Source organism: Aulonocara sp. 'chitande type north' Nkhata Bay, linkage group LG6 (assembly GCF_057382095.1).
Source record: "Aulonocara sp. 'chitande type north' Nkhata Bay isolate Kocher_YH1m ecotype deep benthic linkage group LG6, A_spYH_male_GT1.1, whole genome shotgun sequence".
Lineage (NCBI taxonomy): Eukaryota > Metazoa > Chordata > Actinopteri > Cichliformes > Cichlidae > Aulonocara > Aulonocara sp. 'chitande type north' Nkhata Bay.
Genome location: NC_141349.1, coordinates 26,301,867 through 26,312,975, shown reverse-complemented (window position 1 = coordinate 26,312,975; position 11,109 = coordinate 26,301,867). Strand labels below are relative to the sequence as shown.

Sequence of the window (11,109 nt, the reverse complement as noted above, 5' to 3'; positions counted from 1 at the left end):
CAATGACCTCCTAATTTTTATTTTTAGTGTTTAGTTTTTTGAAAACTAAGTGTTTCGGAATAGCCAACAAGAATTCTGTCTCCTGAATATTTTATTTAATTAAAATTCAACAGAATAATGTAAAGATCCTCAAGTTCCGTTTTGTGGTATCAAAGTATATCATGGTCAGGACACATCATGATTATAAAATGTTTAAACCTCTTAAAACCATTATTAAAAAGCTGTAATCTCTGGTTCCATGGAAAGCACTACATAAAAACAGTCAATTCTGTAACTGAAGTAACTGCAATGGCTCAAAAACACTACACTAAAATCACAGTCAGTGTAAAGATTGTCACTGCAGCAGCCATACTCCTCTTGCATTTGAGAGGAACCTACATACACAGTTACACGGAAACTCATTAATGATTTCCCTACAGTGCATTACAGATTCATTAAAATGAAGAATATATATCACGCAGTCATGATGCAAACTTCCAGCAATCATTTGAGGACAAGAAAACAATATAATTTAGCTTTGACTGTTGAGAGAAGTGTTTGTTAAGAAGTTTTTAGTTCATTACCTGTCATCTCCAATAGATGTCAGGATTGTCTAGGTCAGCATGTGATGCTTCTGCATGATGTTGAGGGATCAGAAACCCTCCCTCTCCCTCTCCCACTCCCCTCTTCCTTTTACTCAGTAAAACCTTCCAAACTTACTGCTCTTAATATTGTCTAATTCTAGCTTGTTTCATTAGATTAAGATTAATTTGACATGCTGCATTGTTCTTTCTGTCCACAAACTCTTACTCAAAGAGTAAACAGGTCAGATACTAAACTCACAAAAACAAAGTCATAAAAAACAGCAACTAAAAGAAGATACAAATGAAATATTAATAGTAGCAGACTGTATGGCATTTAGTTTTTACCTTTGTTAGGTGTAAGAGAGTGCATCTGTTAATATTTAATGACTGTTTTATTTTTTGGCATAGATGAGATCAGTGTCAAAGGAGAATATAGACCACACATGCATTATTTAGTTAGTAATTGACTATCATATATTCCATTAAAATAGCACAGACTTTCCTGAAGCTATTGTGCTAATTTTCCATGACTTTTAGTGTTAGTGTTATGTTCTGCAGGGTCAGGACCTACCTGCTCGCTCACCATAAAATATACACACTACTCACAGAAAAAGCTTAAGCTTTCCAGGTGGTGCAAAGCAGGAACCTTGTGCTGTGATATGATTATCATATTTCCTGTCCACCTGTAAAACTTTGTTGTTTTTTTTTAAAATATTGTTTTCAGAAATCTTTGTAAAGTATATTGCTTATTCAATATGCAAAAATTTATATATACACCACGTTCCAAATTATTATACAAATTGTGTTGAAGTGTCATAAAGATTAAACAAGTTGTTTTTCAATTAAGCCCATGGATGGAATAGTGTCTCAGGACTCTTTGCATCACTGAAATCAATCTCGGACACCTGTGATCATTAGTTTGCCAGGTGAGCCCAATTAAAGGAAAAACTACTAAAGAAGGATGTTCCACATTATTAAGCAGACCACCATTTTCAAGCAATATAGGAAAGAAACATGATCTCTCTGCTGCTGAAAAGCGTGAAATAGTTGAATGCCTTGGACACGTAATGAAAAGCTTAGATATTTCACGAAAATTTAAGCGTGATCACCATAATGTTAAGAGATTTGTGGCTGAGTCAGAGCACAGATGGGCTTGTGCAGATAAAGGCACAATGATGAAGGTTTCTGCCAGACAAATACATCAGATTAAGAGAGCAGCTGCTAAAAGGCCATTACAAAGCAGCAAACACATATTTGAAGCTGCTGGTGCCTCTGGAGCCCTGCGAACATCAAGGTGTACAATCCTCCAGAGACTTGCAGTTGTGCATAAACCTTCTATTCGGCCACCCCTAACCAATGCTCACAAGCAGAAATGGCTGCAGTGGGCCCAGAACTCCATGAAGACTAATTTTCAAACAGTCTTGTTCACTGATGAGTGCAGTGCAAGCCTGGATGGTCCAGATGGACATGTTTTGAACTGGAATCACAGGGAGAGAGCTGGTCGGCCCCTTTAGGGTCCCTGAAGGTGTGAACATGACCTCTGCAAAGTATGTGGAGTTTCTGACTGACCACTTTCTTCCATGGTAGAAACAGAAGAACTATGCCTCTGCAACAAAACCATCTTCGTGCAAGTCAATGCACCATCTCATGCTATAAGGAATACCTCTGCATCATTGGCTGGTAAAAGGAGAGGAACTTATGGTGTGGTCCCCATTCTTCCCTGACTTCAATCCTATTGGGAACCTTTGGAACATCCTCAAGCAAAGAAATATGAGGGTGGGAAGCAGTTCACATCCAAACAGCAGCTCTGGGAGGCTATTCTGACATCCTGCAAAGACATTCAAGTAGACATTTTCCCAAAACGTACAAGTTCCATGGATGCAAGAATTGTAAAACTGCTATCAAATAAGGGGTCCTATGTTAATATGTAACTTGACCTGTTACGATGTTTTTGATTAAATAGCTTTTGATTTCAGTGAAATTGATCTACTAATGCTGCAAATTCAACAAATGACCATTTTCAATTCTCTACAACCTATTAAATCTTTTGAAACTCTGTGTGCGTAATTATTTGGAACAGTGGATTTTAAGTTTTTTATTTTTGAAAAACATACTGTTTTCATTGGGAGTTTTGTTCAGTAACATTTGAAATATACTCTATTGGTCGATGACTCGAAAATTATGCCAACTGTCATTTGAATTGACTATTTAGGAAAAACAGAGAAAAATATAATTTGCATAATAATTTGGAACGCGGTGTATATATATTTTTAATTAAGAAGTAGCCAAGAACATATATGACTGCAGGAATGATGACAAAAACACAGTGACAGAGTTACCAAAAATGAGAGATTGAAAAAAAACAACGTGTACTTTTGATTGTAAACCTTACAAATATAACTTAAAGACAAAGCTAGTTATTTATTTCTTCTTTGTCATCTGAATGATGTGTTTGTGCGTCCTGAGACAGGAACACAACTGTTGTTAAACACAGATCTTCATCCTGAAAAACAATATAACATTTGTAATTAGTTAGTTAGTTTAGTTTTGCAATGCGAGTTTTCCATTTAACAAGCATGTTAATATTAACGACCTGTGAATGTGACGCATAAGGTACAAAAGCACAAATCAAAATTATGAAGGGAACCTTGGTTACCATATTTTGCCTTGATTGTCGTTTGATACTCAATCTTTTCTGATGATGATGCGATTTCTTTTCTGCACAAATGAACACAACAGCAGTGTAATATTAAACAGATTAAAAGCATCTATCTATTGGGTTTGTGGAAAAAAAATAACAAGTATGACTCTGCAAAATGACTGAATAAAACATTTCAAAAAAAAAAAAAAAGCTATTATGCACAAAAATAGGAAAGATAGTAAGTATGTACCTGCTTTCTGACAAGTGTGATATACCAGAATAAAGGAGAATGAGGTGAGAATGGTAAAGGCTGGAGTGAACATCATCATCCATGACAGACGGGTTACACCAACATCCATGACACGCTGTTCTTGCACGATTAATGGTTTTCCTATAGTGACTAAAACGTACATATTGTCACCTTAGGCCCAACAAACAAACAAAAAAGTAATATTGCATAATAACATTGAAACATGGTAATTTTGTAATAGTTTAAATCTTGCATATTTTTCGATAAATGACAGACTTTGCTTTCTTTTCAACAGCAAATCTTTTCCTATTTAATCTTAATACATACAAATGCAACCCACTGCATTTATTAAAAGAAAAAACTTACCTAAGCACCATAAGGAAACTTTTGTTGTGATTAGGTGCTATATAAATAAAACTGAATTGCATTGAATTCAATTACCTAATTTGAGTCTTGTTGTGGAATTTCCATATGTGTAAACAAATCTGCAGTCTTTATTTTCCCCATGCTGTTCTTCTGTTCCACAGTAGTAGAGACCTTCATCAGAATCAGTGATATTTAAAATCACAAGGTCTCGGGAATTAGAGGACTCATTCTTCACAAAGTGCAAATGAGACAAAGGTTCCAAAGGAAACCAAGACGCAGATTTGTACCGTAAAACAACAGTGTTATCATGAGAACACTTCCTGTACCATATTATATGTACTCCAATGGTCATTTTGCAGTCGCAATACAGAGTGATGTTGTCTCCAGGTTGGGCTGTCACTTCCAGTACTGATACAGAAATTCCATTTTGAATGCAGGAAACAACTCCTACAAAAAAATAGAATTATATGTAAATGTGACAAATAACATAAAACACTGAAAGTCTGTTGATTAAAAGATTGTGACTTCAATGCCAAAATTACCTAAAAGAACAAGAAGAATAACATGCAATCCATCCATTAGTGAAGACCATGGGGAGTTGAAAGACAGCCTCTGAAGCACACAGATATGATGTATGTACAGTTTTCCAGGAAATGTAGTTGATTGGCTAGTTACTAAGTGGTTTATATTGAGGCTGCTGTGCACAATGACTGTGGAGACTGTGACTTTATAGTTAACAGTTAACATTAACTTAGTTAGTGGTACAGCCAGTGGCCTACATTGGCTATACCACATGGTAAATACATATATTTAACTGATTAGTTAAGAGGAGCACTTTTCTACTCTAATTGAGCACTCAAATAGCTTATATAACATGCATCATTCACTAAGTTCTTTCTATCTAACATTCAACTATTCTGTTGTCTGTGGTTTTAGGGGTTTTGTCATGTCAACAAACATATTTTAAGTGCAAAAAAGCAATGAGGCAACACCTTCACTGACTGGGGGATAGGACAGGGAGAAAGAAAGAATGAACGAAAGAGAGGGAGAGAAAGACAAAATAGAGGGGAGAGAGACAAACAAACAAACAAACAAAAAAGAAAAAAACAAACAAAAAAACCAACTGGATCACCTGTCGAGAGAAGAAAAAAAAAACAGAAGAGAAAACAAATAAAAAAGAGCAACATAATAAATACAACAAAATCACAATAAACTAGCTAACAGTAGTTAACAGTAGGTACTAAATATTAAATGTTATTGTGCAGCACGCAAGATTGACTACCTTTCAGATAGCAGCCAAGAAAGTTGTAGTTTGTGTCTGTGAACACATGTGTGTACACCTGTGTGCACACCTGTGTGGATCAGCACGCTTGTATTCAAAAGGTTTCTCCATGTAATGATCTGCTAGGGAGTGTGGGGAGCCATAGCCCCATCCCCCAGGGCATGAAGCAGGTATGGAGGAGATCCAGGCCCCAGACATCCAAAGGGCCCAGAGTACGAGAACCCAAGGAGGACCACCAAAGGGGCAACCATGCCACCCTCCTGGGAAGAGCTGAGGAGAGCCCCAGACGAGGGGTCACCCAGCAGCCACGGAGCAGAGGCCAGAGGGGGTTGCAGTGACGTGCCCACGGGCTCTGCCGGCAGCCAGCTGTGCCAGAGAGGACCGAGCCCCAGGCCCAGAGGCCAGAGGCCTGAGGGCGCCCCACCCCCAAGAAGGGGCCCAGCCGGGCCACAGGCGCCAGGCCCAGCCAATCAGCCACCAGGAGTGAGCTGGTACATACATGAGCTCCCAGCCCCAGACACCAAGAACCACCAACGCACCGATGTCTGAGGGCATCAGCCACCAGGGAATGTGGTGAGGGGAGATAGGCCTCCATACCTTGGAGAGCCTGAGATGTTCCCAGAGAGGTGGAGTCTAAGACCCGACCTGACATATAGACACAGACGAACAGGCGCACACAGACACAAACGTGTATTCCCTCCCCTATATACACATAAGCAAATATTCGGCACTCACCCAACATGTACACAGACAGAAATAGACACTGTACACACAATCACACTCCCCAAACATACTCTATATCCCAGGTTCAGGTACCCTCGCCCCCAGAGGGGCAAACCATACCTAGACCCAGGAGATGTAACCGTTTTCCCTGGGGTGGAGGCAAGCAGACAGCCACCTTATCTGCAGTAGCAGGGAGGCCCCGCATCGCAGAGCCCAATCTGAGTGAAGACCCCAAACCTCCCTCCGCTCGCTCATATGTAGTGCTGCTGTGTGTTGTACTAAAGTGCATTTAAAACACAGGAGGGCACGGTGCTTCCTGCCAGAGAGCAGCACGGCTCCTCCCGAAAACCCTCAGTGTCTATATGCATTTAAAATTGAGGGTTGGGCACCAGCGCCAGAGATGGGTTTGAATACACAGACCATCCTCTGGATGCTGTATAACGTACCCACCCCCAAGGCCCTATATGTATGAGTAATGTGGATGTCTAGGTCGTGGAATAAAATTGGGGCACAGGCGGCCAGAAGGGGACAGAGGGGGAGTGCTTCCCCTGCACCCTGGTGACACACCTGGAACCCAAGCCCTGCATGTGCGGGTGGGTGTGGTGGAGCGGGAAGAGGGAGGCAGCTGAGGATGGGGAGGGAAAAAAGGAAGGGGCATGTGGCCCCTCCTTGGGGCCAGCTCCCCCACTGACCCCAGTAGGCACCCCCACACCCTGGAACCCACCAGGGCAAGGGGCCCCCCAGGCCCATCTGGACCGGGACCCACAGCAGCAGTACCGCCCAGCCCCACAGAGTCCGGGGCAGCCCACCCGACCCCACCGCAGAGAAAACTGCACCCACCCCATCATCCACTCATCTCCCAGACTACACAAGACAATAGACACCCAGGTTGAGTTCATTCTCCACCTCTCCAATATCTCTCCCCCACCTGCAGAGTGAGCTCCTGGAGAGAGGAGACCACCTGTATAGATGTAACAGCCTCCTCACCGGTTGAAGAACCCTCCAGTTGGGCCAATGCACTAGAGGTCCCCCGCACCAGGGCTGAGTCCCCATGCACCCAACCGCCCACCCACAACCCTGGCGACACAATAACCAGGATCCAGACCCCCAAGCCCCCACGCCCGTCCCGGACCCACCCAGAGGCAACCAGGCCAGTAACCAACGTCCGCTAGCACAGACCCTCCCCCATCTACGCTGTACGCAGCCACAAGGAATACACCATCTAAGAGCCACCAGAGCCCCTAACCAGGTCATGGCAACAACCCCCGGGTTAGGCCCTCCAGGGAAAACGTCCCTAGGGAATCCCCAGACGCCCTAAGCCTGTCCCTACCCCCATATCAACCACAATAGCGAAGGCAGGACCAAACCATGACCCCCCCCCCCCCCCCCCCCCCCCCCCACTAGGCGATGAAGGCGATCAAAAGAGCCCAGAGGGATTGATCAAATGTGGTGGCAGAAGCTGTATCAAGACTAATGTGATGTATTAGATAGCTTTTGAATTGTTTAGAATTAAGGGCCGATCGTGGCTCAAGAGTTAGCAGTTCGTCTTGTAATCGGAAGGTTGCCGGTTCGAGCCCCGGCTCGGACAGTCGCGGTTGTTGCGTCCTTGGGCAAGACACTTTGCCTACTGGTGAGGGGCTGATAGTGCAATATGAAAGCCTTGCTTCTGTCAGTCTGCCCCAGGGCAGCTGTGGCTACAACTGTAGCTTGCCTCCACCAGTGTGTGCGAGTGAATGAATAGTAGAATTGAAAAGCACTATATAAATTAAGATTAGTTTTATTTTTCCAGGTAATGAGGATTGTGGGCTGTGTTTATTTCTGTAGTGACCTCATCCAAGTTGCCCAGCAAGCACACTAAAGGGGAGGCTGGAATGTTACATTTCAGACACTTTGATAAGTCTTCACATATCTCGCGCCAAAACTTCTGAACTGGTGGACAGAACCAAAGAGCGTGGATTATCCGGTGCATTGCCTTCATAGTGTGAGCAGTTGTTGCAAGACGTAAAGCCCATCTTGAACATCCTATGACAAATATAGTGCACTCTATATAGTATTTGTATTGTATTAATTGCAAACTGGGATTTCTGATCCATTGAAAGGTTTTTAAGCATATCTGAGACCAGAAGATTTGGTCTAAGCTGATCAAAAAATCCGCTTCCCATTTTGCAATAGGATGGGATATTGATTCATCTGTTTTAGAAATTGTTCTGTATAGTTTAGACAATAATCGGGGGGGGGGTTAGATTAAAAGATTGTACCACACTTTGTGGCGTTTGTAATTCAGCTTCACTGGGTTTAAATTTATTTTTTCTCCTTTGTCCTTGGTCCTTTGTAATGTTTTTAAGCTGATATGTGGGGGTTTATCTTTCCAAAGGAATTTAGAAATATACGAGTCTAGAGATCTGAGCCAATCTTGTGATGGCTTACTCGGGATCATTGAAAATAAATAGTTTATTTTTGGCAAAACCATCATTTTTATAGCGGCGACCCTTCCCATGAGTGAGATGGGTAGAGATTTCCATCTAGCCAGATCGCCTTCTACTGTCTTTAAAAGTGGGATGTGGTTTAAATTTAGTTAATTCTGCAAGCTTAGGAGAGATATTGATACCTAAATATTTAATATTTCCAGATTGCAGTGGGGTAGATGAAGAATTATAGAAGGAGCAATTAATCGGAAGAACTGTAGATTTTGACCAGTTAATTGAATAATCTGAGACTTTTGAGAAAGAGTTTATCAATGCAATTACCCCAGAGAGATTATTTTTTGAGTTTTGGAGAAAAAGCAACACATCATCTGCATAAAGGCTGATTTTATTTTCTACATTCTTACATTGTATGCCCTTAATTGTTGTAGCCTGTCTAAATGCTGCTGCTAGTGGCTCAATAAAAATTGCAAACAATGAAGGGGAGAGTGGGCATCCCTGCCTGGTGCCCCTTAGGAGACAGAAGCTGGAGGATGTTTGGTCATTTGTTCTGACACATGCTGTTGGGGAATTATATAATATTTTTAACCAGTTTATGAAAGAGTTTCCGAAACCAAATTTGTGTAAAGTTGCAAATAGAAATTTCCAGTTAACTCTGTCAAACGCCTTTTCTGCATCAAGAGACAATATTATGATTTCAATGTTTTTACTGCACGAGTAGTCTATTACATTAAATAATCTACACGTATTTGTTGATGAGTGCTTACCTTTTATGAAACCAGTTTGGTCAGGATGAATTAAAAGGGGGGTTATTTTCTCCAATCTCTTTGAGAGAGCTTTGCAGATTATTTTGAGATCTACAAGGGATCTCAAAATAATCTATAAGGGATATTGGATGATAGCTGGAGGGAAATAAAGGGTCTTTGCCTGGTTTTAGTAAGAGATTAATATTTGCAGAATTCACATTTGGTGGTCTTCTGCCATTTTCCTTGATTTCCTGCAGCATTCTGTGAAACATTGGTGCCAGAGTTGTCCAGAATTCTTTGTAAAATTCTGCAGGAAAGCCGTCTGGACCTGGAGCCTTATTATTGGGCATACTTATCAGGGCTTCCTGGAGTTCACCTGGTGTCAGTGGCGAATCCAGTGCCATTGCTTGAGTGTCTAATAATTTAGAAAAGAAGAGTTACATTGTCAAGAAATTGATCAATTTTGTTTTTAGATGGGTTTATTTGTGGTGTTTCATAGAAATCCCTAAAAAGACCTGGGTCTAGGTGCAGTTCCCCCCTCCAGGGGCAAGGGTACCTAGACCCGGTTTGTAGAGTACGCTTGTGGAGTGTGATTGTGTGTACAGCGTCTCTTCATGTCTGTCTCCACGTTGGTTGAGTGTGGAGTAAGTGCATATGAGAGCATGAGGGTGGGAATGGATGTTTGTATCTGTGTGTGCCTGTATGTCTGTGTCTATATGTCAGGTTGGGTGTCAGGCGCCACCTCTCTGGGGACATCTCAGGCCCTCCAAGGTTTGGAGGCCTATCTCCCCCTACCACCACTTCCCCTGCCAGTGGCGGACTCCCTCAGACATCGGTGCGTTGGTGGTTCTTTGTGTCCGGGGATGGGCGTCCAGGTACACACCAGCTCACTCCTTGGCGGCCGCTTAGCGGGGCCTGGAGCCTGGGGCTCGCTCGGGCCACTTCGGAGGTGGGGTGCCCCCGGCCTCTCGGCCTGGGGCTCGGTCACTCAGGCACGGCTGGCTGCCGGCGGAGCTCACGGGCGCGTCACTGCAACTCCCCCTGGCTTCTGCTCCGTGGCTGCTGAGTGAGCCCTCATCTGGGACTCTCCTCAGCTCTTTCTGGGACAGTGGCGCGGCTGCCCCTCTGTTGGTCTTCCTTGGTCTCTTGTGTTCTGGGGGCCTCTGGATGTCTGGAGTTTTGATCTCCTCCATACCTGCTTCATGCCCTGGAGGACGGGGCTGTGGCCCCCCCACACCCTCTAGCAGATCATTACATGAAGGAACCTTTTAAAAATCAAGCGCGTCCATGCTCACAGGTGTACACACGGATGATCACACCCACAAACTACACCTTTTTTGGCTCCTACCTCAAAGCACACTGTGTTCTGTTGATCTTATGTGCTGCACAATAATGTTTAATATTTAGTATTTACTGTCATATTTCCATATATCATTGTGATGTTGTTTATTCTATTACTCTTGTTCTCTTCTGCTTGTTTTCTTTTTTCTTTCTCAGCAGGTGACCCAGGTGATTGATATATGCATTTTTTTTTCTTTTTCTTTTTTTCTGCCCGTTCTGTTGGTTTTTGTCTTTTGCCCTTCTCCCCCGTCCCTCTTCTCAGCTGTTTCTCTTTCCCTCTTTCTTTCTCCCCTTCTTTCCCCCAGTCAAGTCTGTCCCGTATTCAGTAAGTGAAAATAAAATAAACAATAAAAGGTGAATCAAATGGACCATTACGGCAAGGCTGGGATGGTCAGTTTGGTAAAGTAAATCCGTTGGGCATCTTTCTTTGCCTTTAGACAACAATTCTGATGGCAAAAGAGCCAAACGGGACAGGCAAAAAGAAAAAAAAAAAGAAAAAAAAAAAAAGAAATCCCTAAAAAATTTGGTTTTTTTTTTAGGGTCATATATTGTTTTCCCAGATAAATCTTTAACAGCACATATGGTTGTTTTTTCTTCATTGATTTTTAACTGGTTAGCTAGAAATTGACTGGATTTGTTACCGTGTTCAAAATTTTGCAAGCGAAGTCTTTGTACTAAGAATTGAGTCTTTTTATTAATAATTATATTTAATTCTAGTTTTGTTTTGCGTATTTTGTTCAATATTTCTTGATCTTGGTGTGACACGTAGGCTTC

The 11,109-nt window shown here is 42.4% G+C and overlaps 1 protein-coding gene across 1 annotated transcript; it reads right to left on the bottom strand.

The window, feature by feature from the left end:
* Window positions 1-132: 132 nt before the first annotated feature.
* Window positions 133-4,519, bottom strand: LOC147327919 (uncharacterized). Its single transcript, XM_086295914.1, has 5 exons — window positions 4,363-4,519; window positions 3,896-4,267; window positions 3,455-3,604; window positions 3,220-3,281; window positions 133-3,066 (listed from the first exon to the last, which is right to left on the bottom strand). The coding sequence occupies exons 1-5, from the start codon at window positions 4,397-4,399 to the stop codon at window positions 2,977-2,979; spliced, it is 711 nt and encodes a 236-aa protein (XP_086152040.1). The 5' UTR covers window positions 4,400-4,519; the 3' UTR covers window positions 133-2,976.
* Window positions 4,520-11,109: the final 6,590 nt, after the last annotated feature.